Below are 18,411 nucleotides of genomic sequence, written 5' to 3'. Positions count from 1 at the left end.
CTATCATCCTTTCAGACATTATTTTAATGTGTTTTGTAGAAATGGTACAGTTCCAGCAGAGTTTCAGCAATTTCAGAAAAAACATCTTAAAAGCCCATATTTTTGTGTTTACTATCTGCCAATCAAACAAAATTCCATATATTTTTTTCATGAGGAGAAAAAGCAGACTTTGAACATGACATGGGCACATGCTAAAGGCTAAAAAGTCCTAAGCCAAGAAAGAGGTCAAATGTCAATTATAAAGTGCTCTGGACGTGTGTGTGTGTGTGTGTGTGTGTGTGTGTGTTTGAACAATGCTGGGAAGCCCATGTGTAAGTAAAACCTCTTAATATTTTTTATTCTTAAATCCTGTGTTGCCTGTGAGAGAGTCCTATCCATCATTTTTCACTCCTGCAAGATGACCTGCAGAGCCTCTGAACTGAGGGAGGCATAACCAAACCCCAACATCTGCAGATTAAAACCAGGCAAATGCAGATTTCAAAAATGGTCATTTTATGCAAAGAGAGTACAAAAGAACGGGTAGTCTGTTTGGTTCTTTGCATCTTGGAATGAAAACAACTTTTCTTTCTGGATGATGTGCTTATTTTTGCAGTCTACATGACCTCAAAACTGCTGACGTCTGTTTTCATTATAGGCTTTGAAATCCCCATCTGTTGATCCTATCACTGGTTTATCCTCCATCCCATTTTTTTATCCCTATAATCAAAAGCCACAGTTGCCTTAGATCTTCCCAAATTGTGGGATGATTTAGGTGACAAAGGGGAGAGGTTTGCTTTTCCCTGCATCACCATTTGCATATGAGCAAGAAAAAGGGCCCATCTGGAGGGCATCCAGCATGTGACAACATCAGACTACATTGAGCAGTGTCATTTGGACAGAGGGGATGTGAACCAAGCAAGATAGCTCTCACAGATTTGTTGTGTCTTGCCTCAGTTTTTCCAGAGCTGCAGCTCCTCAACAAACTTTCTCTGGGCACTCAGGGAAAGGAGTCCAGTACCTTTTATTTGTAACAGCCTCCAACTCAAAAATATTGAAGTCCCAACTTTCCTCGTTATCAAGGAGCTGTGCAATACAGGGTGGAACATCACTGATGGTGTTTGGCACTGGGAGGTGCGTATGGCTCAGGTTGATATCTGTTGAAATGGAATTTGGGAATTAACACATTTCTGGGTTATTCCCTCTACACTACCACAGCCTCTCTTCAGAATTCCATTTAGAAAATAACTCTTTTTCAAGAAAACCAACTTTTTTCCTGACAGGAAAAAGTCTGTAGATGCCTATAATGGAAAGGTTTATTACAGAGCACTTGAACCTAAACCAGAAAGATCAGTGAACATTTCTTTGAGTGACAATCTGTTTTTTTGTTAACATTTTGAAATGCATTATTTAATTATTTGAGCCTGTTTCAACATCAAAATAGAAGCTGCCTAAGGCTTGTGCTGCTGTCATTTAGACAATCATTTCCAGAGACAAAAAGCCCACTGCAAATCAGCCTGAAGCTGTATGTTAGCAGCATTGATAAAAGAAGTCACATGTGCAAAGGGAAGTTTAAAATGGTGGCTTACTCTTAGAAAACACATACTCATTTCCTGACAGTCTTCTTAAACCATCCTGAAAAAGAAAGCAAGTTTATCTTAGTTTTTTTTCATCACTAGTTGCAAAAGCACTACATGCACTTTAGGTACTATTCCTGGGTAATAAAAGCACTGCCTCTTATTGCAGCATTATAGCATAATCCTTGTTTTAGGGTCTTTCAAAACAAACATGAAAGGATCCCTGGAATGCTGGTATGAGATCTCCAGGAAAGATATTAAATATACAGTGTATTGCCCTCCTTGACCCATTCATTGGCACCTGCAGGATTTCAGCTGTTATAGTTTATTTTTCATTTTATTTATATTATTTTCATGGGGATTAGCTCAGTGTCTATTAAAAAATTAGTAAATCCATGACAAAATGTAGGTAGTCTGTCTCTTGCTGCTGTCACAGGACCAAAATTAGAACATGATTTAAGCAACCTCACTGATACAATGGACCAGCTATAGAGCAATCCTACTAATCCCATATAAACTTCTAGAGTTTCTGTAAAGTATCCCCTTCAGTATCTTCTGAGAGATTGGATATAGTTTCTGGTGGCAAGTCTGTTCACTTGTATGTAAGGATGAATGCACCCAGTGGACTGAGATGTGGCCATAGCTTACTATATCCTGCATTACTGCTAGTGAAGAGGCCAAAACACTTAACTGAAACAGTGATGAATTAATTACAAGTCCCCTTCCCATTGCTTGGGAAATTTTAACACAGCAGAGCACTGAACTGTGATGCAGGACACTGATAGCAGCAATTTCATCTTTACTAATTTTACTCACATTCATCAGACCTCCAACAAGATCGCTTGTGTGAGGATCTTCATCTTTGGTACCTAGCTGAGGGGAATAAAGTTCTGTTGTCCGCAGGATTTCCAGAACTCTGTCCAAGGCTTCTGCTACTGTGATGGGGCTGTTTTCCTGGGCAGCATTAATTATGTTAATAACCTGAAAGCAGATAAAGGAGGCAGGCAAAGAAAAGTAAATGGCACTTTTTTCTTATTATAAAATTTTTATTCTTGTCTTGATTATGGTAATTCTCATCAAATGCAATGTAATTCCCCATAAACCTTGAAGTACAACTCTGAAAATGTAAATTTGTGCTCAGATTTTCTGGAATTCATCTTCTATTTTTGACTGGCAAAGTCCTGTGAAGTGGAAGTAGAATGGTGTGAAGTATCTGAAATAGTTGCCAATGGGTGGACCAGAAACCAGCAATGTTCTAGTCCTTCAGCATATCCAGGTCTGTGCTGAAACAAATGATTCAATCCTTGGAGGAAAACCCAAACAAACTAACTCTGGGATGTGACCCAGATACCCTGATATTAGATGTAAAGCCTTAGTTTTTTTCCATGTAGAAGCAAAGGGTAGAGAGCAGAAAGAGCTGGGCTGTGGGAGAAGTGGATGTCTCTTTGACCCACACTGTGCCTCAGCCATAATCCAGAAATGCAGCAGTGACTGCTCCTGGCTCTGCCAAGAATGACAACAAGAAAATACCAGTGCTGTCTTCTCCAGGAGCCAGAGGCTGCTGCACAGCCACTACAGGCCTCCCTGTAGGTATAGTGGAGGATAAGGAAAAGGAAAGGAACTAGCTGCTCTTACAGTCACAGTGGTGCTGGGAAGCAAGAGTTTGACAGCAAGAAAAGATAGGGTGAGAGGAAAAAATGGTTTGAAAGTGGAAGATACCTGAAGATACCCTGGTGTGTTACAAGTGACTGTGCTGCAGAAAGTGGGGAAGACAGAAGATGGTGCAGGTGCTCCCTTTTCTGCATGGTGTCTTATAAATATCAATAGTGAGAACAAAGGTGAGACTGGAAGAACATCCTCCTACTCACACATGACCCAACAGAGCAGTGTCCCCTCCGTGCCAGAAGCCATGCATCTAGGAAGGGCACCATTCTCCCCTCCTTAATATTCTTCCTTATGACTAGCACTTGGAATGCCATGATGAGATGTAGAAAGTGGTAATAAAATAAAAAAAAATTAAAAAAAAAAAAACCAAAAAACAAAAAACAAAACAAAAAAACCACCAAAAAAACCAAAACCAAAAACAAAAAACCACAAAAACAAAAACAAAAAACAAAAACAAACACAAACAAACAAACAAACAAACAAAAAAAAAAAAAAAAAACAAACAAACAAACAAAAAAAACCCACAAAAAACCCCCCACCTTATATTACTCTGTTAAATACAAAGTGCAGGAAGCCTCTGCTTGTCAGTCCAGAAACTACATACTGTGAGTGCAACTCAAAATTCTGGAGTTTGTGTAAAAGTCAGTGCTGAGGACTCACCTTTGTGATAGGGGCTTCTATTGTCATGGAGTGAATCCGTGCCATTGAGGAGTACCGTCTGGTCTGCAAACTTGGAGCTGCCATTAAAGAGAGCCACAGAGGGTGAGTCAGGTGGCAGCATCTGAAGAGTGCAGAAGGCTGGGGCACAGCAAAATACAGCCTCGTGTCCCATTTCTTCTGTATCTCTGCCCCTGCAAGTTCTTCATTGTTTCATTTCTTGTACTGTTGTCTGCCTCCTTGGCAGCCACCACTCATTTTTGCTGTCATATTTCCCATCCATCCTTCACTTCAGAATGCAGCTATACTTACATTTCATGCCCTCTGATTGCAATGGATCTCTATCATACATGGCTCCTGCTGTGTCCCCCTCATCTTGGTGGTACAGCTGCTCTAATGAAAACCATTCCTGCTCCCCTTAAGCAGTGCTTCTCTCACTACACACAGGGGCAGAAAGAAATCTCTGCCACCATTGTCCCACCCTAGTAGGCAGTCAGGAATGGGATCAGTAGAACTACTGCTCTCAAGTAACCAGCAGCAATAGGTTCCTTCACGTTAAACATTAATAAACCAAAAATACGTGTTCAGGAGCACAAGCTGCAGCTTTCTGCAGAGGTGGCACTAATGCTTCACCACACACTCTTAGCAGGCTGCTCCTATCCCTTGGCACAGTCACTCCTCCTCCCTGTGAAGGTATTCAGCACTGCCATGCATTGTATAGCAATGCTGGTACTTATGCTGGGGCACTGCTTTGCAAATCAGAAAGAAATTTTACAGCAGTTATTAAAAAAAATTGAGTAATCTCTGTTTAATCAGCTGTGAATCTATCTGCTTATTCTTTTGTTCTGCAGTTTTATTGCCCAAGCCAAGTCTCTTCTTTATTTATCTATGAATATATATTCATGTATATTTGTAGTATTGTACAAACAGTTTGCTTTCTTACCATCACTACTTTGAGATGTTATTGACTTAACATCAACTGAGTCTTTCCTTCTGTTCTTGCACTTGTAAGAACTGGACTCTGTAAGTACAAAACAAAGCTTTAGAAATGCATCAAGTAAATCATCTACAAAATATCCATCCAGAATTTTCAAAATATAATTAAGTGAACTTAACAATATCACATAAGTGGGGGAAATACTGCAATTTCTGCACATCAGAACAAGGAACAGTGTCTATCGGTTTAAAGAAACTTGTCTGAAGTCACCTGGAAGGGTGTTTTGCAAGGAAGTCAAGATGCCTTATGGAACAGGAGACTTCATCTAACTTACAGGTCCCTAAAAGTAGCAGTCTTGCAGGCTATCATCATCTAAGGTTATCAGAGATCTTGATTCAGGAGAGACATCCCAGGCAGGTGGGCTGAACCCCTTGTGCAAGTTCTTTTTGCTCTCCTCTGACCACTGAACAAGTCTAACTGCCTAAAACTTTAGCCAATTGACAAGTCTCATCTCAGTCTACAATCTAGAACCAAAGCATAGTTCAGATGCAGACAGCTTTTGCTTTTATTTGCAGTAATTATTTGTACTCTGTGTTTGTGTGTTTAAGGAAAATTCAACATGCTGAGAAGGATTAAACAATCAATTTTGTTCTACTGAATATCAGCCATGCTGCAAACTGTTATTTTTGAAACTGCTGTTTGCTAAAGCAAGAGAAATTACCACATCCAGTCAAATTCAAAAGCTAGGTGAAATTCCAGGAAAGAAATAATTTTTCTCCAAAACATTTATGTCTGCACTCTCCCTTATGTTTAAAAACAACAACCATGCATCTATTCACCACTTTCCAAGAGTGTCTATAGTACCTATTCCCAGGTACCTAAAATGCCACTCAAGAATCAGAGATCCTGGCAGGTCTTGAAAAGCAGATAAAACCATTTGAAGAATTAAAAGTATCATGACTTTGATATTCTTAACATGAAGACCAACTTTCATGATAATGTCACAAGACAGGATGTATGCAGCCTCTCTTTAGCAAAATAAAATGCTAACATGCAATTTTCTAGAATTAAAGGTTGATCCATCCTAAAAATTACTGAATGGTTTCTGTCCTAATTTTCTTTTTCTACCACAGACTTGTAAGACAGCTTGGGTCTTCTTTGTTGTAGTCTGAACTGGAGAAATTGAGAGCATTTCCTCTGTTGACACCTAAGAGCAGGGCATAACTAATGCATGTTAAATCATTTTATTTATTTATATGATAGTACTCTTACAAACATCATTTTTGCACTAACATTTGGATGAGTTTATCATAAGGCACTTGAGTGGGAGCAAGCATTTACACATAAATATAGCTGTGAGCGGCTACAGCTGACAAAACAACTCTCCTTGTGTTAAATACCAACTAGCAAGTCAGAAACTTTGCTAGTGTCACCCAAAGAGTCACAGGTGCATGAAAGCTACTCTGTGTCATACTATGGTTTCATCTGTAAATATTTAAATGCCTACGTAAAAATTTTTCCTTCACCTGGTGAGCAGAAAATCTTATCATCCAGATTGTTATTAATCACACCACCACAAACAGCACAGTACACATGGATTGCTTTTCTGTGCTCGTCACAAATTGGTATATGCCCATGGTTCTGAAAATTTATTGTTGGAGCACAGCCGTGGGCTGCAGGGAAGGTTAAGCTACATCACATACTCTGAGACTGCCCACTTTCACTGCACTGTAGCCATCAATGAGGTGTCCTAGCATGGGGCTTCCCAGTCTTGCTGAAATCTGTCACAATAATGAGCAAACCCAAAACATTAGTAAGCTAATATAAATGTGTTAATTCATAGCAAGTGTCCTGCTTAATTTATGGGCTTCCTCACCTTCCTGTTTGCAGGAAAGAAACAGTGAGAAGAAAATCTGCTTTTATTACAGGGATACACGAGCAAATGGTTTAACATACTGTGGATCAGTTCTGGTGGCAGCAGTGGGAATGAGAGCAGCCAATTTCATATTGTCTCTTCTTCCCCCTGCCCATTGTTATTTGGCATCGCAAAGCTCTCAGATGTTTTTATATATTTTTAGGCTCCTTGAAAGAGCAGGGGATGTCAAGCAGTCATGTCCCATGCTTTTAGTATGTTATATCCTTCTTCCATGTGAAAACCAGAAGCTGCCTGGAGTTGCACAGCAATGTTGTCTCACCTTTCATAGTGGGAAAGGCCTCAGGTGCCAGAAGGTAACAAGGCACGAGAACCTTTTCACTCATAATTAAAGACATCAGTCTGGCTGAGACCACTAGAGTCACAAGCTTAAAACTGGCCTTAAGTACCTCCTTCTTGAGGAAAAAGTGGTATTCCAAACACCACATAGCATTGTAGGAAGGGATTATTCCCATATGCTCCACACTTCTAGTCAAAAGCTCTGCAAAACTCAAGGAGGGCTGGAGTGTGCTGTCTGCAAGTAACCAAACCTACCTGAGACACGAGACAAGGGCTGCAGACATGCTGCAGCAACTCAGTACTGGCTGGAACTGAGTTGCTCAGGCCTGGACACCTCATACAACTGTCCTAGCCCATGCTGGGGCCAAACCAATGGCCTGCTGATGGATCCTGAACTTGGAAACCTTCTGGCAGGTGTTCTGGCAGGACTGGCAAATCCCACACTTCAGACACAAAGAGGGGCCAAGGTATACCAGCCACAGGATAACACAGTGTTTAATACAAGGAGAAATGCATCTGAACGTCAAATGCACAGCAAGAGAGACTCAATTATTGATGATTACAAGTCCAATTCATGGTGTGGTATCAGAGGCAGGTGGCATCTGTCCTTGGCCACCAGCTCTGACCACTGACTGGACAGGGAGAAGAGACAACAATTCATACCAGCACAGAACCCCGACACCACCTCCAGCACAGCAGAATGTAGAGGTAAATTATAATATTCTAACCTGACTGGGAGTTGTCTCCTGTGTACTTATCCTCACGATGACTCTTGTAGAGCTGGAGATTAGAGTAAAATATATATGTAAGAAAAAAAACAAAACAAAACAAAAAAACTTTAAGCAGGCTGCATTCAACACTGTCCACATCCAGCATTTTCCATTCAGCTATTTAAAAGAATTGTTTGGCAAAGACTCTTCTTTGGTGTAATTAGATGTAGAGAAATAATATGAAAGCAAACAGATATGCCATGCAGAAAATCATAGGTGTAAGTGCTTGTATGTACTGAATTCCTGTTTAATCCCTGTTTTTACAAAGAACTGATACTCATTTGGGTAGTGTTTTAAGTGCAAATTGCGTATGAACCTGAAATAAAATAAAAAAAATCCTACAGCATTTTTTGTGCTTTAAAAATATTTTTCTTAGAACTGTTAAAGCTAATTTTGAATGCATCCTTTCATGGGTCACAGATAAACTGGACTTCAAAAAACTCAGTTATAAAACCTACTTTCCAGGAAAGAAGGGATAGACGTAGGTGTCATTCATCACCTTAATTTCCAAGTAGTTTTAAATCATTCTTGTGAATGAAAAATTAAACATGAAATCTTAATTTTTTGTGCTTCTGAAACATCTTAGGTAGCTCCAACAGCTGGTATTTCAAGCTTTCTTAGAATTTAGATGGGATATTTCCATAAATTGAAATCTACAGCTATTGTTTGGTCTGCAGTAACACAGATTAAATGTTTGTCTGCTTTTTCATTCTTCTCGAAAACAAAAGTACTGTCTAGTTCATGACAGTTTATTACCTGCTAATCACCTCACCCCTTTCCTTTGTTATATGATTAAAAGAAAGTATTTTGCTGTTAATAGGAAAACTTACCAGAAATGGCAGTCCCTCAAGTTATCCCGTGAAAATTGGTGTGTGATGTATATTTAGATATAGCTAACAGAGTCACAGAGAAAGACTAGAAATAATGCATTACTTTTTTTTTTTTCCTGCAGTCTCTGGAGAAGATACCCATACCCTCTTACTTCAGATGAATAATTGTCAGTGCTTGACATTGTAATTACACAATATTCAGTACACATAATATTTAGGAGTCCATTACTGTCATATGGTGACTGGTTGCTCTGACCAAATCCATTACCTGCCTGTAGCAAAGCACTAGACTGCACGGAAGCATGAAATCCATGGTGAAACCTGTCAGTTAAGAGGACAGTATGACAAGTTTGTACTTGTGTGCTCTTAGTGTCTGTATCAGTTTGTGACAGTGCATTCTGCAGGGTCCTCATGGGGTTATACAGGAAAGAAAGGAAAAGAATGATACAAATTCTCTTTTCTGTCATTCTTGCACACCTTTCATTTTTTCCTTTCTTCTGTGGAGGGAGGCAGGTAAAGAGGGTGAAAGAAAAAGAGAAGAAAATGGAAAGGAATAAAAACCCATAAAATTCAGGCATGGCTTTTTTGTAATGAATTAAAAAAACAAGAAAGGGAAACCCTTTCCTTACGCTCCATATAAATCTTGTTCAGAGGAGAGTAAGAACTGACTTCATCCAAAAAAAAAAAAAAACCTAAAACTTTGACCACCTCTCTTGTAGCCACATAGAAACTCTCAGAGAAGTAATCTCATCCCAACAGAGCAAGGTTAATGAAATCTCATCAAATATGGTACAGTGATACAAGGCATCAGAACTCCTTGTTCTGGCCTCATCAGGGAGCTTCTCTCAAAGCCAGTGGATATATTCCTGTCTACTGCACAACTGGCAGAAACATAGGCACAGTCCTCCCAGTGCTGTACTGAAAAAATAAACCACTTTTTTGTTCTGAATGCCTCTCTTCCCCCTCTGCAGGCATGTCCTGAAAGAGCCATGTAAGGTAAGTTATGAGGGTAGTTACACAGTTAATCTTGGGTCAATATGTTCTTGAAAGAAACAACACCTCTCTTGTAAATTTATGAATGTGAAAACACTGGACTCTATCTTGCCAGGTCTCAAATTGACAATGGCAGTATTAATAATTACCTAGGCTCAGCACATGGGAATAGTCACATGAAAGTCAATCCCCATTCATAAATCTTCACTGTAAGAATGCTTAATGCTCGTCTAGATTTTTTTTTCCATGCATAAATTTTACATGCTAGGTTTTTCTATATGATAAATCTGGCATGGAAATACATGAAGGTTCCAGTGGTCTCTGATTTCCTTTACAGAGGCTGTTGGTACTGGCAAAAAACACATAGACATTTTTTAAGGTGAAACAGTGTATAATGATGTAAGGATGTTTTGAAGTCAACATATACTGTCTGAGTGATGAGATCAAGCTGTTTAAAATTATGTTAATACAGTGAAACATTAGATATTTTCATCAAAATTTGAATTATGACAGCTTTTACTGCTCTGTAACTTAAGTAAATATTTCATTTGATTTCCTTTTATCCTTCCATAAAGATTGATCTGTGGCTTGAAAAGTAACCTATTTTTTTTTTTTTTTTTTACTGTAAGGAAATGTTCTACTGCTCCAAGTATTAAGGCATGGATATTAGGAAAACTGCATTGTCCAGGATCTCCTACAGGCATGAGGTATTTCTGTGACAGAAGTGAAACATAAAAATTACATAGTTCTGTCAAATATACCTTGTTTTTTTCCCCAAGGGACCTTAAATCTCCACAGACCACATTTTCTGTTAGGCTACAGTCTTCAACCTTTGTGGCAGACCTCTGTATCTGTGGCGAACCTTTTGAAGGCCATATTCCCTGGGATCACCAAATGTATAAATCTCCCCAGTAGCTTCTCATGAACCAGCACTAAAAAGACAGGATGGGTGGTACTTTTCAGCAGTACAGGAGGGTAGGAATGTCGCCTTGGACACAAGTCCTTAAATAAGATTTGTTTTTTTCCTTTTTCTCACTAATGAGGAGAGGTTTATGGGGCACATGAACTTCAAGGGCAGCCTGGGCTGTAGCAAACATGAAATGGAAGAGTACAAGATCCTCAGGGCATTGATGAGGGCACACAGTGAACTCACTACCGTGGACCTCAGGAGAGCAGACTTGGGCCTCTTCAGGAACCTGCTTAGTAATGTACCAAGGAATAAAACCCTGGAGGGAAGAGGGCCCCAAGAAAACCTGGTTAATATTCAAGGATCACCTCTTCCAAGTTCAGGAGTGATGCTTCACAACAAAGAGAACTCAGGAAGAAATGCCAGGAGGCCTGTGTGGATGAATAAAGAGCTTGTTGAGAAACTCTAACAAAAGAAGGAAGCCTACAGAGTTAGCAAGGACTGATAGATTGGGAGTAATACAGAGAATGTCTGAAGAGCCAGTGATCGTGTTAGCAAAGCTAAAGCCTGATAGAATTAAATATATCAGGGACATAAAGGACAACAAGAAAAGCTTCTATAGGTACCTTGGTGATTAAAGAAAGATTATGGAAAATGTGGTCCTTCTCTGGAAGGAAACAGGAGATGTAGTTACCTGGGACACACAGAAGGCTGAGTTACTCTCTGACTTTTTTGCCTTAGTCTTCACTGGCAAGTGCTCCAGCCACAAACACTGCCCGAGACACAGGAGGCAAATGCAGGGACTGGGAAAATGAAGACCACACAATGTAGGAGAAGATCAGGTTTGGGAACATCCAAGGAACTTGAAGGTGCAAAAGGTCACAGGACCTGATTGGCATTTGTGAGCCCTGAAGGAATTGGTGGAGGAAGTGGCTAAGCCACTATCCATCAGATTTGAGAAGTCATGGCAGTCCAGTGAAGTTTCCAGTGACTGGAAGTGGGGAAACTTACTTAACTGTCATTTCTAAAGATTAAAAAAGAAAAAGGAAAACCCAGGGAACAACAGGCCAGTCTCATCTCTGTGCCCTGCAATTCATGGAGCAGACTCTCCTGGAAACAATGCTAAGGCACATGGAAAGTAATGAGATAATTGGTGACAACAAGCACAGCTTCCACTAAGGGCAAATCATGCCTGACATGTTTGGTGGCCTCCTAAGTGGATAAGGGAATGTCATCTAACTGGAGCTGTGCAAAGCATTTGATGCTTCCAAGCACACCCTCTACAGTGGAGAGACCTGGCTTTGACAAGTGGACACTCAGTGGATAAGGAATTGCTCCTGCTCCAAGAGTTGTGGCCAATGGTTGGGAGTCTGGGTGCAGAGCAGTGAGGATTGGTGCTCCTCAGGGTCTGCACTGAGGGCAGTATCATGTAACCTCTCTGCCAGGGACACAGACAGGGGGATCAGCTGCACCATCAGCAGGTTTGTTGGCTGATGACACCAAGCTTTGTGTGTCACAACTGCTTGAGGGGCCACAACATGCTGGAGGGGCCTCCAGCGTAAGACATGAACCTGCTGGAGCAGATCCAGAGAAGGGCCACAGACCTGATCAGAGAGCTGGAGCATCTCTCTTATGTGAAAAGGATGAGAGAGTTTGGTTGTTCAATTTGCAGAAGGGAAGATTCTGGGAGGTATTTTAGTAACCTTCCAATTACTAAAGGGGCCTACAAGAAAATGAGAGAAAATTTTACAAGGGTGTGTAGTGATAAAACAAAGGGGAATGGTTTTAAACTGGAAGAGGGTAGGTTTAATCTGGCTATCAGGAAGAAATTCTTTATTGTGAGGGTGTGAGACACTGGAACAGGTTCCCCAGAGGAGTTGTGGATTCCCTGTCCCTGGAAATTTAAGGCCAGTTTGGATGGGATTTGAACATTCCACCTGGTCTAGTAGAAGGTGATCCTGCCTGTGACAAGGGGTTGGAACTAGGTGATCTCTAAGGTCCTTTCCAGCCAAATCAATCTGTGATTCTATGATGTTTTCTGGTTTAAGCAGTCCAATCTACAGGGCAAAGAAGAACAATAGAAAAGGACTTTTTTCTTATATTCCTATTGCTGTTTTTTCACTTGTGGGTACAAGTTTGTAATACTTATTGTCTTGCATTAAGAATATCATATAAGCACCTCCTTGTACCAGTCTTTCAGCTGTGTGTATAATATAGAAAAAGCCATCAGATTATGTCTTACTTTCAAGTCAATATAAAAGCAGCTAAAAATGAAACAGCAGTTATGAGGTTTAAACAATAAATTAATAAGAAATACATGTAATGTTATTGCTGCTTTTTATTATAAAGCTCTGTTGCCCTCTAGCCTGAGCATTTTAAAACATCCTGCAACTGTAAATGATACTTTGCTGCTAATACTAAAATGCATGTTTTAGTTAAAAGATCAAGCCAGTTTAAAATACTATGAGTCTTATTTTTCAGTGATAGACATGCAAAGCTCTTCCAAGAATTATGCAGAGTTCTTTTGATTTGTTACTACCTACCTCCACAAAAACTTGTGCAAGGAGGATGGTTTCAACAGTCAAATATTACCATTTATTAAATTCTTTAAGCAGTAGTGGTTTTCCAATAATGTGCTAATGTTCAGTATTGTTCTACTCAAGAAGGGGCATCTAGGGACTTTCTAAATATTTTTCTTGCCTTAGTGTCTTTACCTGCATCACTGATAACAGCACATAAAATTCTGAATAAAACAAGATACATAACCTCTCCCCTAAACAACGTGGAAACATATCCTATTTCCAGAGCATGTGCTTGGTCTAAAATGTTTCCAGTCACTTCCTGTGCTTCCCTCTTTCTATCTCACCCTTAGAGACCACATGCCAAAAACAGTTGAAGTTCACTCCTTTGCTCACACAAGTCCAAACTTCTTTACAGGGCACTTACTAGAGTATTTTTGAGGTAAAGTATGTGATATGATCATTTGCCTCAGAGGGAGGAAACCAGGAGAAGATGACAGCAAACAGCTCCCCACACCGCCAGGTTTGTTGCAGGAGCAGCTGGTGTGGGTTTGTGTCTGCTCTGCAGAGACCCAGCCCTGCCATTCCTGCTGGTTTCCTTGGGCCATGGCTGGAGCTGCAGGTGTGTGAAATCTCAGGGCCAGAATGAGGACTGCACTTCATCCAAGCACCACACATTGTCAAACCTTGGAACCTGAACACAGGTCATTAGTTGGCATAAATACACCAGTTCAGACAGGTAAGAACAGCTCTACAAAAAAACTGAACTCCCTCTGAACTGGTCTGTGTTGTTCCACAGTATCATGGACTCAACTGTCATATCCGTGCTCCAGAAAATGAAAGATGGTCTTCCTCTACTCAGGAGTCCTACAAATGGAGACTAGTGCATGCAAATGTTGAAGTTTTCTTGCTTGCTACAACAATCAGTGAGAACCTCATTTTCAATACAGATCACAGCTTCTTGGAAAAATTTATAAGCCAAAAAACATCAGTTCATTAAGAGCTATGAAAATCACATGAAAGAAATACGATACCTGTTTGTTGTTTTCATTGGTACAATGCAGCCTTTTAAGGGACACAAAGTGTCTTATTTTCCTAGCAACAGAAATAATTTGTTACCATATCAAAGTGTAAAGAGAGAAGTGAAGTGAAAAAATATTATTTTCTAAAGCAGAGATCTGCAAGCCCTCAGGAAAACAGATACCAAGCCCAACACCAGCAAGACAACTGGATGACAACTACTCCTTCAGCATAACATTGAGGTTTTTGTTCCAAGACACCTGATACTTCTATTGGTCCAGGAATTCTCCTGCATATCTGGGAGCTGAATTTGGCAATGTGTCTGTTCAAAACTGTGGAGGTGGGAACATGTACAAGCACACACACAAACACGGGGGTTGTATAGTTGCTGAATGTGTGGAGGTTGATGTCAAACTTACAGATGCAGAGAGCAGAGAGAAGGCCCTAAAACCCAGACAGCAATTATGTTCTGGACAAGTTAGTTACCCTCCTTGACCGACCACAGGTGTTATCTTCACATGCTGCTGGATATTGTCTCCTGATTTTCTTCTTGCGTAGTAAACTCCTTGCCATTCCTAAAGAAGCACACAAAACAGACACAGCATCTGAGCATACACAGCTTGCAGTCAAATACTTGTTTACTACTGCATAGTCTTTGTGTACTAAATTATTATTTTTATTTCGTGGTTGTCTTTTTAAAAATTGTATAAAATTAACGTACTCTTAAGTATAACAGAGAGAGAGAGAGCAGCAACTCTTCACCCAATGGAGAGCAGCACCTTTAACTAACATAAAGACAGTATAATTATGTTCCTCGTAGGAGGAGGTATTTTTTACAAGGAACTTTACAATTTTTACAAGGAACTTTCAGTATCTTCTGTTTAAAGAGGTGACAAACATTCTTCCTAGGTGCCACCATAAGGAGCAGTGGCTGAAACACATCCAGAGGATATCCCTTGGCACCAGCAGGAATGAGCCCTGTGCCAAGCACCATTCAGCTTTGAAGTTGTCATGCAATATATGTGCTAAATTTCAGAAGTCTTTGATCTAAAGATGTCCTTCAACTAACCTCAAAGAGGAAAGATCTTAGGGAGGGAACTACCTGGCAGCAGGGTAGGATTAAGTTGGAAAATGGACAGAAGATGTTTGAGCAGACAGTGCTGGCTGCTGGGGAGCCCATATAAATGAGGAGGAGCACAGCAGGAGTGGCCTGCAGGTATTGCTAATGAACCAAGGTGAGCCTGCAAGCAACTCCAGACAGTGACTCACAAAGCTCAGATCACTGCTGGATGTGACTCAAAGGTTCAGGAACTCCCCGAAGGTCTTGAAGCAGAAGGTGAGACAAGGACAGGTGACAGACAGTTCTGCAGCCCAGGGGAGGTGGGATTAGAGACTGTTGCATGTATTAGGGAAAGGTATTACCAGGCCCATCACCAGAAGGACAGGAGGAGCTCACAGTGCACTGCAGATACTCTAACTATAGTTATTAGGAAAGCAATTGGCACCCCTCTGGGTACAAATACATTTTGGTGCTTTAAGTATGCAGTCAGTGAAGGCTCTGCTGCTTGACAGAAGTTACACGTTTTGGTTGGGTGATTCAGGCATGTGAGAGACTGACTGAGGGACAATCTGTTACATTCCAGCTAAAAAAGCTCCATGGGCTCTAAGCAGAACAGAAACATTCTTACACTGATCTTAACCCAGCAAATCAGCAGGAGTTCAGTCAGATCCTAAAAGCAAAGCTAGTGAAACCTGTAGTCACTTGTCTGTGGCATGGGCTGTTGTGCTTAGATATCTGAGAAACAGAATTCTGATCTTACATGTGTACTCATGAAGAACATATCTTGTGTTCTTAAACTTACAAATCAGAATAGAACTCTATAGCAATTTCACATGAGTTTGGTTTATTTGCTTACCTTTCCTTTTTTAATAAATGTATTTATGTTGTCCAAAAGATCTGCAGAGTTTTTATCACTTTTAGGTAGTTCAGTGAGCTCCTTGCCAATAAGTTCTCCCTTGCAGTACCCCATCATCCGTTCAAAGGCTGGATTAACATACTGCCAAAACAAAGGTACGTTAGGACAATATCAAAAAGAACTTATTTAAAGACTAGTAAATTATATGTAAGTATCAAAGTGTGACAAGTTATATGCTAAAGCCACAACCACACACCCCTACAGTTCACTGTTTCTTATATAAAAATACTATGTCATGGTGAAACATTTTATTTAAGTAAGAGGCTGAACAGAGAAGACAATATATAATCTATTAGAAGGCACAGAAACAGAACTAAAGCTTTATGAGAACCAACATTAATGAAAACTATCATCTAAATGAAGTTACAGAAGGAAAAGTCTTAAAAATCCAGCAGGCATCAGTGTGCAGCAACCAGAAATTAAGCAGTTCGTTGTACAAGGCTTTCTAATGGGCAACAAAACTACAATACTGATATAGAATAAGCACTACTGAGCCAAGATCTCTTTGGGGTTCCTCTTTCCAATTTCTATAAAATAGTTAACATTTCCCCCCCTACCTGAATGACATGGTCTTCACTGGTTATTTCTACAGCTTCCTGACAGTGGTCTAATGCCGTAAACACTGCATTACAAGCCCTGAAAGTAGCAAATGATTAGCACATTAGTTTCAATGTTAGAACATTTTGTTCACTATAAATACGTGATTAAATTGTACTTATTGACAGATGAACCACAAAGTAGCAGTTGTTTTGACTAGACCATGTCACTATCTTTATTATGACTTTTTCAGAACATCCAGCCTCAGACGTCCCTGCTGTTAACATGCTTTAACTGCAGATTACATTGTAAAAGTGCTCATAGGTACTGCAGCATCTTAATAGTATGCTTATATCTACACACATGCTCTGAACAGCAGGAACTAACAATGAGCAGTAAAAATAACACACTGCTATTACATCAGAAAGTTTTGTGATCATTAAAGATCGGGAACACAAAAATCATGACAGCAGATATATATAAAAGTTTTCAATACAGCAAAGAGATTGGCAGTATCAAAGAAATCATAATACAACACAGTTAAAGGAAATAATTTGAGCCATCTTGAAGTACTAGTCCAAAAAACATCGATTTTCTTTCTTCCAAGTAATAATGCAGTAACTTGATTTCCATACATCATGATCTTTCAGGACCCATACAATCCTCATTATCCTTTTTTTTTTTAGGGCTATCCTTGAATTAATGGAGGAAACCAAAATCCTTACCTTCTTGCTACAGAATTTGAATTGCTTAAATTATGATTTACACAGGATGGCATTACCATTAATATAGGCTTCTGATGTTAGATAAAAATGTATTTCTCATAGAGTCATAGGATGATTTGGGTTGGATGGGACATGAAGATCATGTAGTTCCAAGAACCTACCATGGCTTGGAAGAGTGAATAATAGAAAAAACAACTCAGGCATGCTTGCTTTGATGTCAGTACCTCATCTTTGATTTGGTCTAAAGACAAACTAATGATCTTCTATATAACTCTCAATGCAGGGAGCAAAAAAGCACCATGCATAAACATTCTTGGACGCAGTTATTACCTAAAAGGAACATCTTGTTTCCAGGCTGCATAGTAGAGTTTGAATTAGTACCACTGACTAGAGAATTAAGAAATACAGGACATTGCTATTTCTGCTTATTGAGAAAGTAACTCAAAACAAAATAGGATGCAGAAAGAGACATACACAGAAACACAGACATGCAGCCCTGTGGATGAAGATCTGTAGGAAAAAAGTATTTTATACAGAATATGACAGTTCTTTTGCTCATATAATAAAGGAGCTCAGAGTGTCATTTTATATGTGATTTTCTAGCAATTCAAGCTGGTTCCCAAGTGTGATTTTGTGCTGTGTGAAGGAACTAATTTGTCCCAGTGATAGATGCCTGTCTGGTGATAACAAACGTAATTACACAAACTTTCTGTAAGAAAACACACAGATATGTTTGCACTATTCAAGCCTTATTTTCATTTGATCTGGCAAGCAAGCCAGGAAAATTACAAGTTTAAATGGCCCATATCCCCTTTAATTAGCACGTAGATGAATTAGCACACAGATGTCCAACCAAGTTTCAAACCAGAACCACCTATGTGGAAAAATGGAGTCCATGCTAGGAATGGAATGCCACTTCTGACCACTGACATGACTTCATCTCCTGCTCCCTGGGGTTGGTGATACTTTTTCATCACATTTCTTTTGTGTCTGAGCATGTGACATATCCTGAGTTTAATTCTATCAACAAACTTTCTGCATTCTCTTCCCCTTCACTTTTACAAAGCTGTGTAGAAAACCTGCAGATCAGCAACAAGTAACACAGACATG

General features: G+C 39.8%; 1 protein-coding gene across 2 annotated transcripts in view; it reads right to left on the bottom strand.

Annotated features, from left to right (window-relative positions):
- Positions 1-18,411, bottom strand: part of PDE8B (phosphodiesterase 8B) — a 78,516-nt gene that overhangs the window by 9,068 nt on the left and 51,037 nt on the right. For both annotated transcript variants that reach the window (XM_083883066.1, XM_083883065.1), the window contains exons 7-16: positions 16,597-16,675; positions 15,980-16,120; positions 14,550-14,638; positions 14,078-14,138; positions 7,753-7,804; positions 4,819-4,896; positions 3,879-3,955; positions 2,370-2,534; positions 1,566-1,611; positions 998-1,133 (exon numbers count right to left, since the gene is read on the bottom strand). In XM_083883066.1, coding sequence (XP_083739192.1) covers positions 998-1,133; positions 1,566-1,611; positions 2,370-2,534; positions 3,879-3,955; positions 4,819-4,896; positions 7,753-7,804; positions 14,078-14,138; positions 14,550-14,638; positions 15,980-16,120; positions 16,597-16,675 — 924 coding nt within the window. The remainder of the gene's footprint in view (positions 1-997; positions 1,134-1,565; positions 1,612-2,369; positions 2,535-3,878; positions 3,956-4,818; positions 4,897-7,752; positions 7,805-14,077; positions 14,139-14,549; positions 14,639-15,979; positions 16,121-16,596; positions 16,676-18,411) is intronic.

The sequence above is a fragment of the Zosterops lateralis genome (assembly GCF_965231275.1).
Source record: "Zosterops lateralis genome assembly, chromosome: Z".
In the NCBI taxonomy this organism is placed as follows: Eukaryota; Metazoa; Chordata; class Aves; order Passeriformes; family Zosteropidae; genus Zosterops; species Zosterops lateralis.
The sequence above is the reverse complement of the archived record's forward strand: the minus strand, read 5'-3'. Positions and strand labels throughout refer to the sequence as shown.